This window comes from Artemia franciscana, chromosome 14 (genome assembly GCF_032884065.1).
Source record: "Artemia franciscana chromosome 14, ASM3288406v1, whole genome shotgun sequence".
NCBI classification, from domain to species: Eukaryota; Metazoa; Arthropoda; class Branchiopoda; order Anostraca; family Artemiidae; genus Artemia; species Artemia franciscana.
The window spans coordinates 16,627,554-16,651,246 of record NC_088876.1 but is presented as its reverse complement, the minus strand read 5'-3'; the positions used below and the strand labels follow the sequence as shown (position 1 = coordinate 16,651,246).

The 23,693-nt window shown below is 34.2% G+C and overlaps 1 protein-coding gene across 1 annotated transcript in view; it reads right to left on the bottom strand.

Annotated features, from left to right (window-relative positions):
- Positions 1 to 23,693, bottom strand: part of LOC136035398 (peroxidase-like) — a 96,331-nt gene that overhangs the window by 50,472 nt on the left and 22,166 nt on the right. Inside the window, 7 exon segments of the mRNA XM_065717180.1 lie at positions 4,625 to 4,752; positions 5,346 to 5,478; positions 8,854 to 9,095; positions 9,318 to 9,542; positions 13,412 to 13,576; positions 17,123 to 17,293; positions 21,619 to 21,836. Coding sequence (XP_065573252.1) covers positions 4,625 to 4,752; positions 5,346 to 5,478; positions 8,854 to 9,095; positions 9,318 to 9,542; positions 13,412 to 13,576; positions 17,123 to 17,293; positions 21,619 to 21,836 — 1,282 coding nt within the window.

Genomic DNA, 23,693 nt, shown 5'->3' with positions numbered 1-23,693 from the left:
CATCTTCACTGCACATACCGCCATTGCTAATAATACTGCCGAATACATGAAGCGGTCAACTAGATCGATCTTAACGGTACCCAGCATCACCTCTTCATTTCAACTGATTTCTTGTCTTAGCTATTTAGTCTTCTTAACATTAATTTTCAAATCTACTCTTGCATCCTGAATTCGCATAAATTCTAAAAAGTTTGTCATTTTGGTAACATTTTCATCTAGTATGCAATCACAGCATTATCTAAATCTAAAAGAGTTTTACTTCTCCAATTGATTCTATGTTCTCCCATTGTCTTTGCTGTGCTCCTTAGGACAATGTCAATCAAAATGACCCACATAGTTGGAGATGGGCTGCAGCCTTGCTTAGCTTCTGGCTTCGCATGAAACCGGCTACTAGCCTGATTTCCCACTTTAATCGCTGCAATAATATTCTCGTATGTGACACTGATCTGCTATACTATACAAGGATAGGACCTTTGCTAAGGCTTTTCTACAAGATCAATCAAGTACTTCCTCATAATCTAAAAACTAAAGACTAAAAAGGCTTGATGACTCAGGCAATTTTCAATTATTAATCTAAGAATGAAAGCTTGGTCGACGCACCCTCTCCCCTTCCTATAACCACACTGTTCTTCTCTTATAACTTTATCTGCAGCATCTTTTAGTCTGTAAAGTATTAGAATACTAAAAATTAGCTTCCCACAGAATCCATGCTAATGCCTCTATAGACTCACGCTCATGTTTCTTACAGACCGGTTTAAATATAGTTTCCCTGAAATCCCTAGGTACTTCCCCTATTCCAAGATCATATTCATAATCTATAGTCATTTATGTCTAACTTCATAACCTATCACATCTATCACACAATCACATAATCTATCACAGTTTAGAATATTATCAAAATGTCCTGCCCATCTCTCTTTAACTCTATCTCAATGACTAATTGTGGTCCTTTCTCATTTTTAACTGGGACAAGTTCAGATGGAATATTATCTCTCAAATTATCTCTCAACCTTCAATTCACAAACCCTAAAATTCATATTATCCGCCTTTTTCAATTTCTTTATATTCCTCTTATTTCATATGATCTATCACTCAAATAATTCTTGTACAAGCCCCTCCTCACCTCTATTAAACATTACGCATTTTCATTAATATTTCTAGCTGTGTTTCTAACTTTCTCCCCAAAGAAGCCATCAGCGATTTCACACAAAAATTTCCTAAAATTATTCCAAACATCTTATACATTGTCAAATTTTAAACTCTCGAATTTACCACCCAACTGTTCCTGGAAATTTTCTCTCGGATTATCATCCTGGAGTCTACCAAGGTCATAGCTTCTTGGAAGGTAGTTACTGTTCCTAAAATTCAGCTTTAGGTTAACCTTACACACAACTAGATGAAGAGCTTTACTTTTAACATTAGTAACAGCGCTCCTATATACCCTCGAATCTTGTATCAATCTTGCCAGTCTTTGGTTTAGAATTACATAAACACTAAGGTTGGCAGTTTTACCATCATGTGAATACAATATTAACTAATGGGCCATTTTATCACCAAATACTGTATTGTTTTTAACTAGATTGTTACACCTACAAAATTACATCAGTCTTTAACCATTACTGTTTTCTTTAGCCACACCAAATTTACCTCGAGTAGAATAAAATCTATTCCTATTTTTACCAGCCATGGCATTATAATCTCCTAATAAAAATACCATATTTCTGCCTAGAGCCCTGTCTACTTGTTCCAGTAGCTGTAAGTAAAATTCATCTGAGTTACTAGTCTCTCCATTGGTTCTACAGGGGCATATACTACTATGCCCGGCACTTATTAGTTGTTAAAAAATAACCTATCATTTTATTACTTATACCTTCCCAACCAAAGTACGACTTAGCAGCTTCTTTATTCATCATGAGCTCTACTCCCTGCCTATGCACCCCATCCTTCCTGCCCTGGTAATAAATTCTATATTACCTAATTTGATTGTTTCCTACCCCAGGCATACGAGTTTCTTAAATTCTAAATAAGTACAGTTCGAAGTGTATTCGTCAATTTGTCAATAAAATCACGATACAGTAGCTGCTTTTTAACCTTGTAATATTCCAAGTTGCAGGTTTCATATACTTTAAATCATTGAAACTATTATGACCCCAGGAGAAATTAATGGTCCCAGGACCAGTGCAGGATGGGGACTGACATGTCTTTTCAATCCTACATAAAGCGATTAAGCTACCTTAGAATCAAACATCAAGAAATGACTAGGACCTTCAGTTGAAAGGAGGCTTTGTACAATATTGGGCCCATTTTGGTCACAGCCTAGTTTTTCATACTTGATGATGCTCTTCTATCAACAAGAGTTCCTGCACAGACAATGTTAAGCATTTTATCCCCTATTCACATTATGTTCTTGCCTACATATTACACTATTATTCATCAAGGTTTTATAATATCTGTAGCAAATAGCGACGAAGACCACACTGGCTTTTCATTACAAACACCTAGAACAAGAAGAACAATAGGGAGTTTCTCAAGACAGTGGGAAACAAATAAGAATGAATAGTTCGGCCCTATTTCCAAGGACCGTCCTCAGCGATACAAAAATATATAAGAAGAATAAAACTAACGACAGGATAAATCAATGAAACTAAAATAATTTTTTTTCAAAACATTCCCAGTATCCCTACTTCAGCGAGATTCACCCATGACTCAACCAGGAGTCATGGTTGAATTTCGCTGAGGTAAGGATGCAAATCTCTGTCCTACATTGGTTTGGGATCTGTTTCTTTTGCTGACGCTATTTCAATAATTTATTTAACATAAAAATTTTAACTTGGAATGTTACAAACTTGAAAAAAAATTATCGTACTGACAATTTGACTAACAAATTTAGACGTATTGAACTTTAGCTGTTAGGAGCTTCAGATACTCGTGTCACAAAGGTGAGAAACATGAAATTAAGTAGTGTACAATTTACAATTACCCAAGCAGGAAGATAGAGGTAGATAGAAAAGGAATAGGGTTCATACTGAATGAGGGAATTCTTAAGTCTTACTTAGGATTGGAGGATTTGTCGATATCGTCATTTTTATAGATTACGAGCAAGTGTTTTATTCAGCTGAAAAAAGTGCGTTGTGAAGGTCTCATCCTTGTTAAGTATAAGAAATAAATACATTAAAGGGAGTAGTGCTATACACGAGATAATATTTCTATAGTTAAGATAGGAAAGGAGGTTAGTAGCTGGTTCCATATTGAACTAGGAGTTAAGCATGGTTGCATTCTACCCATGTTTATACGGGTCATTTTGATGTGCTCTGTCCTAAGGAACACGGCAAAGGCTAAGAGAGATGATGAAATCAAATATAAAAGTGAAATTCCCATAGACTTAGATTATGCTCATAAATTGATGGTCATAGGTGAAAATATTAGCAAAATGAATGATTTTTTCGTATGTTTTGAGAATTAAAGACGCAAGAATAGGCTTGAAAATTAATGCTAAGAATACCAAGTGGTTGAAGATGAAGAGACGATGCTAGGTAACGAGAATATCAATCGAGTGGATAGCATCACTAGCTTTAGTAGTATTATTAGTAAAGACGGTAGATACAGTGAACATGCTAAAAGTACAATAGCCTAGGCATAGAGTGTTTTTCACGGTTGAAAAAATTTGGAAGAATAAGAAGATTGCGGACCAAGATTATAATATTGGGAACTAGAGTAAAGACGCAGTCGAGTATAATTCTAAAACATGGGTGCTCCGAAAAACGGAGGAGGAGGAATCGTTAGAATCTTTCCAGAAGAATTGTCTACGGATTTTTATGGGTATTCATCTGACTGGCCATATTTCATATTCAATAGCTGTACGCAAAATGCAGTTCCATCTCATTTTCTCGGGCTATAAAGAAAGAAAGATGAGATGGAAAGGAACAATTTTACAGATGCAGAATGATAGATTGCCAAAGATCTTCTCAGCCAACCATCAAGAGCCAAGCGAAAGGCTTGTCTCTCCTCCCACCCCTGAATGGGGTGGGAGGAGGTCACAAGGGAGGATTTACGGGAAATTCAAACTTCCTTGGAAGGTTTTGAGAAGGAGACTTTGAATAGATAGGGATGCTGGAGAAGGAACGTGAGTAGTTGTGTTAGTCCCAGGCAGCTTGGTGCTGCAATGAATTGCTAGTAGTAGTAGTTTTAAAATACTTTCAACCCCAAACAAAGGCTACATCGACCGTTTTATTAAAAGACAGGGTATTGTTATACTTGGAATTGTCTAGGGGATTTAGTCCACTCTGAACATTCGCCCAGACAAAAGATTTTCAATTCTTTGAGCTTAAAAACTATCTGACATGATTTTACGTACTACACATCAAAATGAAGCTATAGTGTTCATTAACCCATTGTAATTTTTTTTAGGTTATTTCTTGTTGACAGAGCATAAGCAAAACCATTCCCACAACCAATATTCTAAAGTCATGTTCTTTCTCTTATGAAAATTATGGATATGTCCTTTGGTTTTAAGCGCAACGATACATAGGTTGTGTAAACATGATTATCTTGACAGGCTATCATAGAGGTTATGTTTCGAAACTATTCAAATCTGTTTTTTCTTTCACTGAAAAAATTCGCATACCTCAGAAGTTACGAAATCATCCATTGCCTGAGCTACCTGATTTGCCAGGCCCATTAGATATTGGTCGACATATCCTGGTTTGTAGAGGTCAAAAGGTTGTCGGAGCATTTGACTCAATCTCTGAGACCCTAAAAGAAAATAAAGGGGATATAAAAACTACATTTTAATGCTACTTTTCCAACTTTGCAAAAATCATATTTTCAAATGTGTGATGAAAATCGTTGGGAATAATAATACTTTTCTTCGAAAACAAAAATGCTTTTGTCGCATCCTCAATAAGGATAGCATAGCCAAATAGAAAGTATCAGTTCTTAGTAATAGAAAGGTGTAAATATAGCAAAAATATGGAGTGAAAACGAAACAAGTCCAATACTGTAAAAGGAAACAAGACTTACATATATCTTTTACTTGTCGTTTCTTTTTTCTTTACCTTTTTGGTTTATCCACGAACAAATTCAAATTATACTCTTTAATTCAATTGAGATACTGATGAGAAGTAATCTAAGCTCCTTTTATTAATGGAAAAAGCCATTTCTTTTCATTTGAAATTTCAACTTTCTGCCTTTGCAGTACACGAAAAGCAAAATATATAAAGCAAAGTAAAACAGCTGAAAAATGAAAAATTCATTTTTAGTTCAAGAATTTCTTTCCTTTTTAATTTTTGAATAATAGTCGTTAAAAAAATTATATGAAAAAAGATTAAAATATCATAGATACATACCTATATACCGATGTTTAACACTCCATCTCTCTACAGCAGTTGGAAGTAGGGAGTGGCCAAACCTAAAGGCTGAAGTGATGAAGGCATTTGTAGCCGAAGGATTCACTTTAGGGTCATAGCCATAAAAATAATCCTGGAAAATAAGGAAACATTTAATGTATACACTTAACAAAATTTCATTTGGCTGTCAGAAAATAAACAAACTCTAAATCTAAAAAGACTCCTAAGCCTAAAACTTTCCTAAATCTAAGAATCAAGTGATATTGCTAATAACTAAAGACGAAGTAGACAAGGGTTTTCTTTCAAAATGTTGAACTTTGATAATTCAGTGCAGCAAACTATTGGTTTAAAGGCTACGTGATAAGCGTTGAATGGCCTCTACTAACTGAACACGCGTCGGAATAAAGCCTCCTAAATATCACTGAAAATTAAATACCGTAGCTACTCTATAAGAGCATTTGCATGGAGAACTGTAGGTGAATCGACCCATCCCATAAGAGTTTTTGGGCTTCAATAAGGTCTGCAAAATATTAAATGAGATTTAGTATTTTGCAATTTGTCATTAAATACAAGCCTATATCCAATTCTTTGCAATTTGCTTTCTGCCGTCAGCGTGATAATTTTTTTATATTAGGTAAATTTAACGTCTCTCTTAACTGCCTCTATAGACAATTTCAGACTTTACAACCCCCCTCCCATTACTTCCATTTTAAATTTTACTTCAACTAGGGCTAACTCCCATGAGTTGACACGCTTCTTATTGAAGTCATCGTCCGTGGTATTGTTAGTTCAGGCTGTTTTGTGGTATGGAAGTTTAAGTAAATTGTAGATATTCCCTCGCTCTTCCATTAACTTTTTTTTTGGGAGATGCACTAGCTATATGCAACTAAACCAATTCTTGGTCAAATTAAATTTCAAATAAATCGAGTATTTCTGATTGGGGAGAAGAATTTTGAGCTTAAAAATAAACAAAAACATCAATTTTAGTTTTGCAGTTTAAACAACCTAATTCTGCAAAACTAGCTCAAATAAACCAACTCATGGTATTTCCTGTGACATATTTTAACAGTCTAACACATTACTAAAAACACACTTTTTTTGGAGAATATGAAACATGAAGCACTTAAAGATGGTATGACAGTGGAAAAAGATATATTTAGTAGGAATAATGAACCTGAAAATCTTTTAAAATTATATCTACCGTCTTTAAACAAGCAACTGTTTATTTATGCATGTATGCATGCATGCAAAAAAATTTTAGTTAAAAAAGCTCTATATTTCTTTTCTTTCTTGAAAAATTGGCACCCTGAGATTTTCTTGGGTAAAAAAAACTGAACAAAGATAGGTTATGGGTTTGAGAGAATTCTTATACAACCATAATTTTGAAAAAAAATCTAGTGAGTGACGTCAGATTATATACATTCAAAGAGGAAAATTACATCCTTTTTTCCCCAGGGGTGGTAGCACAGATTTTATTATCTTTGACGTATGCAAAATTATAAAAGATAACAAATGACTCCGAACAGCTAAAGAAAAGGGCATGGAACAAGAAACAGGAAAAATCCTTTTGAATTGTAAATTGTGTTGCATAAAAAAAAATATGTGGTTAGAAGACAAAGCAAAATTACAATGAAATGAAGGAATGACTTAGTTTAGTGTGTTTGAGTTTGGAAAACAGAAAGGAGGAATTGGTTTTTAGTATTTACGACACATGCAAAGTTAAACAAGATGAAAAATGACACTGGAAAAAATAAAGAAAAGGGTATGGAGCAAGAAACATCAAAAATAAAATTGAACCACAAACGAAAATTTGACTTAAAGCTAAAGAACAAAACGACAATTAAGATATTGCATAATTTAGATAGTTCAGAAATTACAATGGAACATGGAAAGTGTTATTTTAGCGTCTTTAAAGATAAACAGGAAAGGGGAATCGAATTCAGGCTAACGTCTCTTAATTCAAGGAAAACCTGCTGATTTGCCACCCTATTACTTGAAATTAAAGAATAATAATATTGGCATAACAATAGGTTATGCCAATGCACAGTTTATATATTTTAGGGGGCATAGGCATTGGAACATTCCTGGTTGTTATCGAATTATGCAACAACGCAAGTAAATTAAAAATCTAATGACCGGGAAAAAGCTGGAAAAGAAGTTTTTTCGCACCTATGAAGTCATGCGAAATTAAATATGATTTTGAATCAATCAGAAAAGCAAAAGCAAAAGGCATGGAAAAATGTCTGAGATAATGATGCACGGAAATGAAGCGATACGAGATAAAAGGCTTGGACACATATGACAACTGATGGCATCAAATTGTGACTTAAAACTAAAGCATAACGCAGTGATTATGCTAATGTGTAATTAGAGGATCAAATATATACAAGCCTGTCGAGTGCAGGGGCCTTGGTGAGGCCTGTGCTATATATATATATATATATATATATATATATATATATATATATATATATATATATATATATATATATATATATATATATATATATATATATGTATATATATATATATATATATATATATATATATATATATATATATATATGTTTGAATTGTAAACTATGTTGACGTATCTTTGACGTATGCAAAATTACAAAAGATAACAAATGACTCCGAACAGCTAAAGAAAAGGGCTTGGAACAAGAAACAGCAAAAATCCCTTTGAATTGTAAACTATGATGGATAATTGTAAACTATATATAAATAATAATCGTAAACTATGCGCCACCCCAAAGCCTAGTTGGTGGGGCGCTTCGCTCCCCCCCCCCCAAGCCCCCCGCGCGCGTAAGTCGTTACGCGCCATATTAGTTACGCGCCATTGTAGTTGTGTCCCTGTGTCCCACCTGTGAATATTGATAGATATATATCTGTTTTTAACTACGTAAAACTTGCGAATATACAACATTCTTCGCTGTCCCATTGTCTGTGCATATAAATAGATTGTCGGGTTTACCGACTCTTGAACATGCAATATATAATTGTCCATGGGAAAAACAATCCGTATTCAGATCTATACCTCATTATTCTAATGATTGCCCTTGAGCTTTGTTGATGGTGATTGCTAATCGAACATTTCCTGTGTCCCCGTCGTCATTTATGTATCCCCCTGTCCCCCCCGGCATCCCCGTTGTAGTTGTGTCCCTGTGTCCCGGTCGTCATTTATATTCCCTGCGTCCAGGTCGTCATTTGTGTCACACAAACAGACAGACACACAAACAAACAACTTACTTTTATATATATAGAAGAAGAAAAATCTGTTCTAGAAGAAGAGTTCTTCGAAAAATCGAAGAAAAGAAGTTATATATAAGAAGAAAAAAATCGGTTGGAAAAAGAATTGTTGCTTGTGAAATAGCAATCCTGGCTATATGGCAGAGCTAATAGTAAAGGAATTAAATTCCAAGCTGCATACATTGTGACAACACTGTCTGTCGCAAAAAAAGTTATATAGTGCTTACATAAATAACAAAATTATAGTGCTTAATCGTACCTTTTTTTCAAGAACAAGCCCCCACTTCTCCATTACTTCTCGTCCGAGCGTAACTGGTAAATATTCGTTATAAGTGATGTGCTGATTAACCGCAGACATAATATGCCTTGTTTCTTGGAACAGCCTTTCATCATCCCAATGAGGATTTATTTTAGATAACTCCTTTGCTGCTCGATTGTGTTCTCGCAGCATAATCAAATGCAAACCAGATAAAACCAACTGCTCATTCACACGATTGTCACCTAAAATAATAAATAAGCTCAAAATTAGCCATTTTTATAATCACCAGCTATCATAATTTGAATTTTATTTTTATAACTAAAACAAACCTTAAAAACAAAAGTTAGGGATCAAAAACATATGTTCAAAAAAAAAATTAAATACAATGTCACACCAATCCTTTATTATTTCGTATGCTTATATAAACAAAGAGAGAGAATGGAGCTACCGAAGAGGAGAATTACCTGCTTGAAAACAGTATACATCTTTGGCAGGTCTGATACAGCCATCATCAGGAGTTTTCAGACGAATTGGCAACAAGTCCTTCAGACCATATTTTCGAAAAACTGGTAATGTCTTCATCAGTCCCCCTTCAAATAATCGGAGACGATCAGCTCGTCCTTTGGAAGAGCCATAAGCAAAATTCATATCAATAACTGAGGTGATTTCATCAATTTGTGATCTTGGCCCTGCAAAATAATAATTAGTGCATCATTCTTGCATTTAAAACTATGCATTTGACTCAAGTGCACTAAAAAACATAAACATTAAATAAAAATAAAGAAACAGGAAATGACCCCTTTTAAGTCAGTAACAGAGTATATCTGAGTCGGATTCAGGTAAAGTTCAAGTAACTGTCGAGTCTAGAAACTGTTTATGGCAGCGAACGGTGGGAAACAACTGGACCTTAGCCACGGAATGACTTCCAAAAAAATATCTGATGTTGATGTTGGGCTTGTTTAAAAACGACAACTATAATCTTTGTAATGTAAGTTTCTGTCAGTTTTCTATAACAATTTGTTATAACAATTGCGATTCTGATATCACTGTATATTATAACAATCTGTATAGCACAACATACTATAATATTACACTGTATACTATAACAGTAACATTGTATATGTACAATCATCATTAGCCTTTTTGGGTTTTTAATTCATTTCAGATATCCAATAGAGATTGTGTAGCATTGAGAAATGAAATTTGTACGATTTATGTTTTTCTGATATCACTGTATACTATAAAAATCTGTATACTATAACATACTATACTACTACTCTTTGTGCTATAATGATAACACTGTATATATGCAGGAATTATCATTTCCCTTTTTGGGTTTTTATTCATTTCAGATATTCAACAGAGAATGTGCAGCATTGAGAAATTAAAATTTTTAGGAATTATGTTTTTCTGATATCACTGTACACTAAAAAAATCAGAAAAATTGTTTAGAATGCGTCCCAATTTTAAACCTCAGAGTAAATAATATGATATATCTTATTCATTTTACTCAAATCAGAGCATATGATTTTATTCAAAAATTAAATAGATGGCACAAGTAGTACTGGCAGCAAGAATCCTTGAATTTATTCTACTATTTCTCTTCGTGATTAGGTTAATAGCCTCCAAATATTTCTTTAATTTAGAAAAAAAATCTATATTTATTTATCAACAAAAGTTTTGACAAATGTTATAATTTTTCCATTCTAATTTATAATACTAAGCTCAAGCAAAATCCTCATATTTTTGATGAAATTTGAGGAATGCGGATTTTCTGAATGATTCAGATTGAATTTACAGTAAAGATATTTTGAAGATTGAAAATTTTATAGATTAGCAATCCTTTAGTTTTTTTTTTAATTGATGGTGAGACTTTTGAGTTAATTCACAATAAATGTAGAATCTCCATTTTCGGCGTCAATTTGATTGCCAGTTTTAATGACAGTTCAACGTTCAAATAGTTATTATTGGGCTCTTAAATCAACAATCCTCCTACGAGGCCTGCGTTTCACTTTGGATTATAGTATTCTTCAAAAACATTCAATTTGCTGCAATGAAGAAACGAACTTTCTGTAAACACTTAACAATCATTGAAAGATGAAACGAAATAGCATTGCAAATAGTTCCATAAATTAAATAAATAATGTTGACTAGTGAATGCAGGAAAACTTTGAATTAAACTGACATTCTCAATTTCAAACTATTAGGAAAATACAAAAAAAAATTCATAATCAAAAATTCGCATTTTTTTATAGATACTGTACTCGAGGCAAGACTCTTGACTTGAATAAACTGTTTTGGTCGATTTTCAAATATATTAGTTTAGCCATTACAGATTATTTGGTCATTATCATGTCGCAATATCATCATACCTTCAGTAATCTTCTTTTTTTGTTCAAGAGCTTTTTTTAACGTTAGCAAATACTTTAGAAAGTTTTGGTATTCAATTTGAATTTGTGAGTTGCCTTGCAGCAAAAATAATTGCTAAAGCATAACCTCTGCTTATAAATTAATTTAAAAAAGCAAGTTTTTTAACTGAAAATAAGAATCGACATTAAAACTTAAAATGAACAGAAATTATTCCGTATATGAAAGGGAATAATTTCTCCTCAACGCCTCGCTCTTTACGCTAAAGTTTTTATTGTTTTTAAAGTAGAAGTGTGACAAAGTGTCAAACTTTAGCGTAAACAGCGAGACGTTTAGGAGGGGACAACCCCTTTCATATACGGAACAATTTCTGTTCGTTTTAAGTTTTAATGTCGATTCTTACTTTAAGTTAAAAAAAAACTTGTTTTTATATTTAATTTCTGAACGTTTTTGAATTAATGCATGTTTTGATTTTGGCTCTCCGCACATGATTAATTAAACCGAAATTTGCACTTTTTTTGGCTAAATGGCTTTCTCATTGTTTAGATCGGACGATTTTGACAAAAAAGAAGCGGGGGAGGAGGCCTAGTTGCCCTCCAATTTTTGGTTACTTAAAAAGGCAACTGAAACTTTTGATTTTTTTATGAACGTTTTTATTAGTAAAAAATATATGAAACTTACGAATTAACTTATGTAACGAACTTCTATATTCGCATGAAAATATTACATATATGAGGGGTTCACCCCCTCTTTAATACCTCGGTCTTTACACTAAATCTTAAATTTTGTCCCAATTCCTTAAGAAAGACCCATGAATCACTAAAGCCTTACAGTAAATCATTGGTAAAAACACTTTAGCGTAAAGAGCGAGGTATTAGGATGAGGTGAACCCCTTGTATGCATCTGTTCGTTTTAAGTTTTAATGCTGCTCCTTACTTTCAGTTGAACTAACTTTTTCATATTAATTTTTTCATTGTTTTTTTAAATAATTCTAGAAAACCCTGCGTCCCCTTCATGGAAATTCTCTTCCCCCATAACAAATTCCTCCATGGAAAGATCCTCCCATGTAACTCTTCCCCTTAAACCCCCCACCCAAAAAATGCCCCTGAAAACGTCTGTAGACTTCTCAATAACCATTACTATACTTAAACGCTGGTCAAAGTTTGTAACTTGCAGCCCCTCCCACGGGAACTTTGGGGGAGTAAGTTGTCCCCAAAGACATAGTTATTAGGTTTTTCGACTATGTTGACTAAAATGGTTATCTCAGAATTTGCATCCCGTGACTTTGGGAAAAAAATGAGCGTGGGAGGTGGACTAAGTGCCCTCCAATTTTTGGTCACTTAAAAAGGGCACTAAAAATTTTAATTTATGTTAGAATGAGCACTCTCATGACATTTAAGGACTTCTGGGTCGATACGATTACCCCTAGGGGAAAAAAAAAAACAAACAAATAAACACGCATCCGTGATCTGTCTTCTGGCAAAAAATATAAAATTCCACATTTTTGTAGGTAGGAGCTTGAAACTTCTACAATAGGGTTTTCTGATACACTGAATCTGATGGTGTGATTTTCGTTAAGGTTTTATGACTTTTAGAGGGGGTTTCCCCCTATTTTCTAAAATAAAGCAAATTTTCTCAGGCTCGTAACTTTTGATAGGTAAGACTAAACTTGAAAGAACTTATACCCCCTCCTATTTTGCCCCCCTCCTAGATTGAAAATACCTTTTTTTTGGGTAATTTCATTAAACAATAGATTTTCTGTATGTTCATTCAAAAAACCGAAAAAACAATTAAATTTCCCCACCCCTAGATTTTAAAAGATAGATTCTTATTCCTTGCCCCTTGTTTCTGTGAATCAACGCGATTGAATACAGAATTTCTTATATAAATTTTGGATATGAAATTGAACTATTCGAAGTGTACGATTGAAACAAAAACCTTTTATTGGTATTTCCATTAAAAATGGCGTTTTGGTACTTTTATTGAAAAAAAAACACAGAAAAATCAAATTACCCCTCCCGCAGTTTTTGAAAGGAATGCTCTTATTATATGCTCCCCGCCCCCCAAATGTCCGTGAATTGACACAATTAAAGGTAACACTTTTTCATACATAAGTTTTGGATATGAAAATGAATTATACGAAGCGTAAGTTTCTTGTTGTTTGTCTACTCTTACACAACTAAAACATTACCTAATTTGCACTGGTATTTTAGTGACGCAGTAGACCTTGCAAATTCGTGGCATGTTTTCCCAAATTTTGAGTAAAAGGGATCATCATAAGGAATTTCAATTGGAAAGCAGGCAGGGTGCTTCCTGCCATGTCCGCAACACACTGGGTCCATCTTAGTTTCAGGATCTGTAACAAATAGAATTAGTTAAAAGAGTAAAAATATTACCAAAATTACGGCTTAGGAGGGATAAAGTAGAGAGGCAGCAAGCTTGTGCAAAGATCTGTTTTCGCTTAGAAGTTTTTTGCGTAAGAATTTCTATAAACATTTCAAGAAATTGTTGTACTCTATTCAAGAACGTATGCATTACCATGGTTTCCAACAGGGAGGGGGAGGGGGATAGGTGCAGGCATGGTTGTTATATGAATATGAATAACAGCTGTCTTGCGTCAGTCTTGTTGAAGCCTTGTTTTTGCAATCGATATTTCTACTAGATGTGTCTAATTATCAATGTTTTCGGCATTAAGGCACTAGCTGTATGCATACTCAACAATTCCTTTAGTGTACGGCTATATTAATACCCCAACAAAAATTCTCGTATGGCTTGCCCTCCCCCTAGAAAAATTCTTGGTGGAGTCCATGTACCGCATTGTTCAATATTGTTCTAATAATGTCCAAAACTACACTAAAGTATAGTTAGTTTCAACCACAACAATTTAAAATGGCTCTTGCACCATAGGACTAGTTCTACAATCATTATTACGGTACTCAGTCATATAGAAAAATAGGTAGCTATTGCATTTATAGATAACGAGCAAGGTTGCCATCTTGTCGGAACAAAACATCATACAGTTGTTTAAATATAACCATATTGCTAACTTGAACAGAACATATGTTTTTTCGTATTTAGAGCATTGTACTGTGGTCAACAAACATATGCAATAAATTAAAATGACATAAAAATACATTAATTTGTCGGTCTCATAGGCTTGATTCGAAATCTCGTCGTTGAGACAACCAGTAATTATTCTAAGCCAAATTTCTGTTGTGCATGTCAAATCCTTTGTGTATATAGGATTTATATGGGTATATGGTGTATATAGCAGGTGTATATAGGTATATAGGAGGGAGGAATCAGTTTCTTTGGGGTTTGGAATTGACGGTTTTGTAGCTTCTGCAGTAACAAATTAAAAAAAAAACGACAACGTTAAATGCTAGCCTATATAGAAGACAATTTTACACGGAAATGCTAATCAAGCCATTGACAGAACAGTTACTGCTAGGGTAAGGACCTCTATTTTTGCCCGGTCATTCAAAAGAAATGATGTCCAAAAGGATCATTTTGTGTGATCATTCAAAGGAAAACATTTTTTTTCAGAATTAGTGTGCATCTGGCTCTACTCTAAACTGTAAAGGACAGCAGGCTTGGAGATAGAGTTTCAAAAAAAGTGACTAGTTCATTTATAGTTTTATTGGTGGAAACGCTTCTATATTGGAGAAATCTCTGATGTAGGAGGGAATTCTGTACCCCTCTTTTCCTCTTCGCTAAGTTAGATTGTAACTGCATTTGTTGCGTTCATGAAACGAAAAATAAAAAGTAAAAAGAGGAATAACTCCCGTTTTCTGCCTGGATTGAAAAGAGGAAAAGGAACTGAAAATAGGCACGCAAAACAAGAAAAATAGGCTTGACTAAGAAAAATAACGAAAACACACGAGTTATTTCATGTTTTTGAAGGTTTCCTCCATTCGCATTACCTTGTTGTTAATTTGATACCTCTTAAGCAAACTTACAACCATCCACACTAAAATATTTTACAGTGCATGAATATGTGTAATTCTTTTCTCGTCTTCCGAGTTTTATTTCAAATCGACTAGTATGCCCTTCAAACTTAGGTTCTCGGTCATGCCTGAAGTTCAATGGGTTTTGCTAGCTTTTCCAGAAAAAGAGAAGTGAAATCAAAAAAGTTGAGTATATTCTAAGGCACAAATATTTCAATTCATCTAGAAAATTATGCTCCAGACCAGTTTTAGAAGAGGTTTTCCCCTCTTTTTCTTATTTTGAGTTATATCTACTATACGAAAGATCACACACTAAAGTAAATACAATTTTCTACAAATATTGCAATAGCTTCACGGTGATTCTGAGTGGCTTTTTCCAAAATAATTAGAACAGCATTATTTTGAAGGAATTTTCCAAATTTGTCCATTTACTACAGACTATCACAGTGAATGAAAAGGCATCCATTTTTGCATCTTCAATACACTTTTAGGCCCAAAAAATAGCTCAAACCACTCTATGGTTTTGGCAAAACACTTCTTATTTAGATGAGGCTACGCTGGATTTAATAATATATTTTTTTTCCTTTTTCCTAGGTCCGATTTGCTAGGTCTTTCTAGAAATTCATGCGACAGCAATTGGCGTTTTTCTTTTGGGGCCCGTGTCAAGTTTCCTGTACAGGAAAGGTAATTTGAAGGTGTTCGGTTTATAAGACACAAATTTTATAAATGAGTGAAAAAATAAAAGATCATTTTCTTTTACAGTGACAAAGAACTATTTCTCTGAATTGAGAGCACTTTTAGGGGTTTAAAAATCTTGTGAATATAATCCCGTATCATAAACTTAGTTACTGGAAATTCCATAAGTTTGACAACTAAGAATAAAAAGATTAATTTTCGAGGGAATAAAAATACCATTTTTTCATTTGACACAATGAATTAGGGCAAACATAGAGAATGTATTAGGCCAAATTGCACATAACAGGAAAAAAATAAATAAGAAATACTAGATAACAATAATCTCCTCAAGTGCAAGGGACGTCATTTTCTATATTCTATATTTCTACATTTCTATATTTTCTATATGGCAGGTCAAAATAGAGATAACATTTTTCAATCTTGTACATCCTTTATAAATCCTGTGCTGTATGGATGTACGAAAAAAACGGGTCCGTCCGTCTTACGGTACCAAAATCCGCACTGGTTAATACATTTTCGGCCGTGCAAATGTGTTTATTTATTCGTATTGCACAAACTGCAATTGTAATACATAGGCCGTACCTAGTACAGGTCTGGTCTAACATTGAGACGATGCTAAAAAGTTATACCATTAAATGATTACCAGACAAATTTTCATTTAGAAAAAGGTTCATTTTTCCTTGGATTAAAAGAAAGTGCCAAGGTAACTTTATTTATCATTGCTTTTTATGTTCTAAAAGGAAAAATATAACAAGGACTCCAAAACATTCAGACCGTAAATTTTAGAGCCTACAAGTCACGTGGAATAACTACATTGCACAAATCAATTTAAAAAACATAGTAGGTCTATTATCACTAAACAAACAATAAAAAGACCAATCCATGGTTTTGCTCCATGGATAATCAAAGGATCCATTATAGTTGAAAATGCAAACCTGAAGAGAAATGGTTGAAAGCCTAAACCTGAATGCGCTAATTAAAAATGGCGAAACTATTTGAAGAAGGGCGCATTCTCATGTGCAGATACTTAGATTTTCTCAAGCTGTAACATGTTTCACAACATTAGAGTTTCCTTACATAAATATTAGGACCAGGAAGGTGAAAGAATGATTATTAGCTGATTCAAAAGAACTTTCACCCCTTTTTCTTCCACCCTATTTGTATAGATTTTCTTATGCATGTCTTTCTATTTTCATTTAGGAGAAATAAAATTATTAAAATTATGTACGTACCGAAATAAAAATAATAAAAATTCATACCTTTTGATTCACCCGTAAGTGAAAAATCATGGTCAGTAATTTGACCCCAAGCAATTTCAAAAGTAGTTACTAAATGGTCATGGAGACCGATGTCTGTATGGATAGTATTTGAAACAATCCGAGGAGAAGGCAATGGACTTCCATCTTTTGCAACTCTTGGCTTGCTTATTCCTACAAATAGTACTCTATTAGAACAGACATTATAATCACGAGTCATTCAAAAGTTTCAATTACACAAAAAGACGTAATTTCTTGGATTTTTAATATTTTTGGGGAGTTTTTAAGTTTTCCAGTCCTAATCATTGAGTGCCAAAAACTTTAAGTTAGTTTGACAATAATCCCACATCTTACTTATAAGCAATAAATTGATGAAAGAACGAATTACTCTTTCTATAAGGATTTGACATTTTTTTTCCTTATATTGACGCGCTAGACATCAAAGAAATGACTAAACATTGGTCATTAAGCATTTTTCCCATGACCACTTGTTTAGTGTTTCAAGGAAGTATTTAACACTTTGTATTTACATTTTAGCACATAGCATTATAGCATTTACATTTTGTTAGTGCCTTTTACGAAACTGCGACTTACGAAACTAATACCACATACAAAACCAAGTATTTACACTAGTTTTTTTAAGAAGGCAATTCAAAATAAAAACAATTAACGACAATTAGTCCCGAAGTATTTTCAAAACACAAGAGATACCAAAGCCAAAACCAATGAGAAAGTATAGACAAGGAAAAAATTTCATTCTAATGCTCTTTTCGTCATTTAAGCTACTCTTTATTTTGAATCATATGTAAATGTGTAGCAAAAAATAGCGACGAAGACCACACTGCATTTCCATAAAAAAACAAATACAAATTTGAAACAATAGGGAAAATGTTTTCAAGACAGTAGAAATCAATTCTGTGAATATTTCGGCCCTATGTCCAAGGGCTGTCTTCAGCACAATACGAGAAAGAGAGAGAGAAAACATGTATATATAAGTAAACTTACATTAGAATGCGAGAATTATACTCTAACTGAGTCCTGGTTGAACTTCGTTGAAGTAAGGATGCTAGGACTGTTTTAAAAAAGTTTATTAAAAAATTGTTAGTTTTAATTCTCGCATTTTAATGTAAGTTATTTATATCACACACACTCTTTCTCGTATTGTGCTGAAGATGTCCTTGGACATAGGGTCGAAATACTCACAGAATTGATTTCCACTGTCTTGAAAATATTTTTCCTATTGTTTCAACTTTATATTTGTTTTTAAATGTGTAGTGTCAATCAAGAGTTAACAGCAAAGGAAACATTTATCAAAATATAAAGAAAAGGTTTCAGCTATTTAGAGGGGGTTTTAATTAGTGCTGATTCAGTGGTTTCAACAGTTTAATGGGGGTTTTAGTTAGTGCTGATAATAAGCCTTACAAAAATTGACGAAAGATTGTCGATAGCTTGGCCAAGAGAAATTTTATACAATTAAATTACAGCATATACCTGAACGCTCCCAAATGCTTTGCTTTGCCAAAAAGAGAAAAAATAGCTCAAATCGAGAAATTTGTGAGGGATAAAGTCTTAAAAATTGTTAAGATTGCACAACAGATATTAGTGAATTTGCATAAAAGGTATATGTCCAACAACTGTGGTCGTAAGGCTTCATATAGAAGTAGAAGCAACATTTTGCCTTAGGGTAGCTAAACTCCTTTATTCTCAAGTACAAAATTGTCGTTTTACCGTTACAGTGTATATCATTATATTTTCTATACTGAAACAATTTCCACAATCCTAAAATAGAGGAGTAAAATTAAAATAGATTTTTGATTGTTAAAGATTTACACGCTGTTAAGAATACAACAGTCTGTCGGTTTGAATTAGAAAAATTATGGAATTGTTGAAAAATTATGGAAATATGGAATGGAAAAATTATGGAAAATTATTGAATTGGAAAAATTATGGAATTATGGATGTTCTGTTTGGTATTCTTCATTTAACAAACAGCAGTAAATAAGCTACTGAAGATTATGAAAATGATTTTGAAAAAGGGGAAGTACCTAATGATTTTAGGAAAACTTTAATTATACCACTGTATAAGAAAGTGACAAGAGTGAGTGTCGTAATTATCGAGGCATTAGTCTGGTCTCTGTAGGTAGAAAATTACTGAGTAATATGATTTTTATTTAAGAATTAACGACGCTTCTTGACTACTAAGGTCCCTGCGTCAGCCCTGCAGTGCATTCCTGCAGCATGATTCGATCTCTGGGTCCCGTATTACCAAGCTAAGGTCAAATCCACTGCGCCACCACAGGACTCTGAGTAATATGATACTGTTTAGACTGAGAGACGTGTAGACAAAGTTTTAAGGGAAAAACAAAGTTTTAATGGTTTTAGAAAAGGTAGAGGATGTGTCGACCAAGTTTTCACTCTTAGGTTAATAATTGAGAAGTCCCTTCGTTGTCAAACACCTTTGGTCCTCAGTTTTATCGATTATGAGCAAGCTTTCGATTCTGTTGATAGAAGAGCGTTATCAAAGGTCTTATCCTTATATGGTATGCCTCAAAAATACATTAAAGTGATTTGTGCTATGTAAGAGAATAATACTGCTGCGGTTAAGGTAGGACATGAGTTAAGCAACTGGTTTTGTATTAAATCAGGATTTAAGCAGGGTTGTGTTCTATCCCCCTTTATATGGATCATTTTGATGGACTTCGCAATTGGAGACCACAGAACCAAATGGGGAGGAAAAACGCTCCTGGACTTGGATTATGCTGATGATTTAAGCATACTAGATGAAAGTGTGAGCAAAATGAATGAATTTTCAAAGATTTTGCGAGTTCAGGGTGTTAGAATAGGCTTGAAAATTAATGTGAAGAAGACTAAGTCTCTAAGGCTAGGAACAAGTGAAGATGAAAAGTTGACGTTGGGTAACAAAAAGATTCATCAGGTTGGCAGCTTCACTTATCTTGGTAGCATTATTAGTAAGGACGGTGGGAACAGTGAAGATGTTAAAAGTAGAATAGCTAAGGCTCAGGGTGTTTTTTCACAGTTAAAAATTTTTGGAAGAATAGAAAGATAAGTCTGCAAACCAAGATTAGAATATTGGAAGCTACAGTGATGACAGTGGTCAGATATGGCTCTCAAGCATGGGCGCCCCGAAAAACAGATAAAAATTTACTAGATGTTTTCCAGAGGAATTGCCTACGGATTGTTCTGGGTACCTGTCTGACTGACCGTATTTCAAACAGTAGATTGTACGAAAAATGTGGTTCAATCCCGCTTTCTAGGGCTATAATGAAAGAAAGGTTGAGATGGCTAGGCCATGTTCTGCGGATGAAGGATGACAGATTGCCGAAGATTGTCCTTTTTGGCCAACCGTCTGGGGCTACACGGAAAGCAGGTCGTCCTTGTCTGGGTTGGGAGGATGTCATAAATAAAGATTTAAAAGAAGTGGGAACTTCCTGGGAGGGTGTAAAGAGGGAGGCCTTCAATAGATTAGGCTGGAGGAGGAGCGTGCGTTCGCGCCACCCCAACACTTAGTTGTTGGGGGCGCTTCGCGCCCCCCCCCACGTGCGTAAGTCTTTTCTCAAAAACCACTCAATATTTTTTACTTTTTAAATAGGCACCCTGGCATTTTCTGGCCTGAAAAAAAAAGATTCTGAAAATAAATCATACGAATGCCTTCATATTTATGAGCACATTTCAAGAGTATAAATCACATCATTTCCGCCTCAGAAATGTCTCGATATTTTTTGCTTTTTAAATAGGCACCCTGGCATTTTTTGGCCTGAAAAAAAAATTCTGGAAATAAATCATACGAATGACTTCATATTTATGAGCACATTTCAAGAGCATAAATCAAATCGTTTCTTCCCCAGAAATGGTCATGTCGTTTTTAGTATCTGTGATGCATGCAAAATAAAAAAAAAAATATAGCTCAGTATAAAACACCCAGTGTAGTGAGTCTATTTGAAAATGGAGTTTCAATCAGTTTCATAATCTCTAAAGGACAAAAGCATAAATTAAAAGTTGCTCAAAATGTACAAACTTGAACCATCAAAATAGAAAAGATCAGGAACAACAAGAGAGATGCAAATTCACAATGGGCAAAAATGAAAAACCAAGACCATCAAATGCGATAAGACCAATCCGAGAAGCTACGGCAAAGGGTTTAAAAAATGTCTGAAGTAATGATAAACGAAAATAAAGAGCAAATAAATGTGCGGTCGGAATAATTGCGACAATGGCAATTAGAACGAGTTAAAAACGAAAGTAAAGAATAAAAAAATATATGGTTAGAAGATAAGCGTCAGCGAGGCTTACAAGTCAAAAACGAAAGTGAAGAACAAAGAAATATGCGGTTACGAGACAGGCAACAGAGAATATCAGAGCAAATACTTTGTATCCCATTCCAATTACCCTTGTTTCATCAGTCATTTTTAGCTAATTGGTTACAAAAACTCAAATCTGTCGTGTTTCAATGGTAATTATAATAAGTAATGTCGTTTTACCATCAGCATATTGAGGAGGTATAAGTCTTCTGAACGGCGCTAAGGCTGATCCCCAATGACTCATTTCAAGGTTATTGCAACCTGAATTATATTCTCTATAGCGTTTGACCTCACAATTGGAAGACTTGAGAAAATCTGGACAATATTTGTCAATAATTGTTTTCGACGTGTCAATCATCGGTAAGGCATAATAGATTGCATCATTTGTTAAACTGTACCTGAAATTAAAATATGACCTGAAATTAAAGAAATCGTGACTAGACAAAAAGTAATTGAAAAAAAAAAACTTGATGAAAGTAAAACGGGTTAATTTGCAGAACGTGCTTGAAATACTTCGAAATTACAAATATAAAGGACTTGCTAATTTAAAATAAAATCAGTTTTTCTGATAAAATATTAATTAATGATTCGAAATACATTAGAGAATGACTGTCGTGATCTAACCAAAATTATATCTATCTAACTATAACTTGTCAACCTTTCTAATAAAGCTGGTCAAGTGAGGGGAATCCTATTCTATGCTGATAACAGGTAAAATGGAGACTAAAGTTATTTTCTTTTTTGTTATACGTCAATAAAGAATACATGGAAGAACAAACTCAATCTTGTCTCAGCACAAAAATAAGTACAAGCTGCATTTAGCCCTCTTCCATTGCCAACTTTTAGCAGAAAAGTTGGCTGGCAACACTTTATCTAAATAAGAAACTAAATAATTCAGAACTTCTGTAATTAGAGCAGGAAAAGAAGCCGAATGCCACTCTAACAAAACTAAACAACTAAAGTCATAGTCTATTCTCAACGTCAAATTTTTAGTAGTAAGGCGAATATGCTGTGTCTTGTTTAAAATGGAATCATGGAAGTGTTTTTAGTCTCTATTATTAAGACTAAGGATTGTAAATATGTAACATTGGGAGCAGAAATTGGATTCATGATCCCTCTAACGGAAACTTTTACTGCCAGTTTTCAGCAGAAATGAAGGTAGGTTTTCTCAGATCGGCCTGGATCATACAATACAAGTCCCTTGGACCAATGGGACATTAGAATGGTGATTTCATAAGGTACGTGTCCAATGGGAACGGGTTTAATCGCTGTAGTAGCCAGTTATTTAATTTGGGACGAGGGTCAGTGGCGTGACTCTGTAAGCTCAGACAGAGTCGACCCAGCTCTAAATGGGTACCTGAAGAACTCTGAGGAAGTTAAGCAGGAAAGGTGTGGTAAAGCAAAGGATGGATACCCCCCCCCCATTGTACTTCCTGGTTGAAGAGCCACGAAACGGAGATCAGCACCGCCGGTTTGGACCGTGAGGGTCTAGTACCGTGACACTTATTTACTTACTAAATTCATTCAAACACCTTAGCATAACAATATCTAGATCCACTTCAAACGTATAAGGAAAGTACCTCTAGGCAAGGGAAACAGAGGAGACAGATTTTTAGAAGTTTACGCCAAATCAAAGGGCAACATATAGTATTACCCAAATCCACTAAAATGTTTTGGGGACACATTCGAAATAAGGGACACTGTGCCCAAGAAAGTAACACCGCCGTTCAGTTCTGTGGTCACATCCCCGACAAGCTATCACCAAAGTCACCAACCTTGGGCAATCAGCACCTGAAATCAATCAAACAATTTTTCTATTCAAACTTCAGTTTTCTGTAATAATTGAATTTCTTTTTATTTTTTATTTGATTCTATGATTCTTCAAATTCCTCCTCCTACTCTAACAACGCCCATTTTCGATCAATTTGTCTCGATTAATTTCGTCACAATTTAATTGCCGATTTTGTCAATTTTATTTGCTTGTCAAGCAATTTGTTGATTCAAAGAGATTCAAATTATAATCGCGCACCTGAGCAATTTTTCCCGCAATTTTTTAAGCACAACGGCACCAGCAATGGCAGACGCAATTAGTGAAGCTTATCAGGGCTGTTCAGTTCAGCAAAATTATTTACGAAAAAAGGGATACAAAAATGCAGTTTTGCTCTAGAAAGCTTGAGAGCAAAAACCACCCTTAAGATCCATTTCAGCAACGCTCTTTCAACTTTGAGTGTTTTGCCAGTAAATGTCAGGTTACT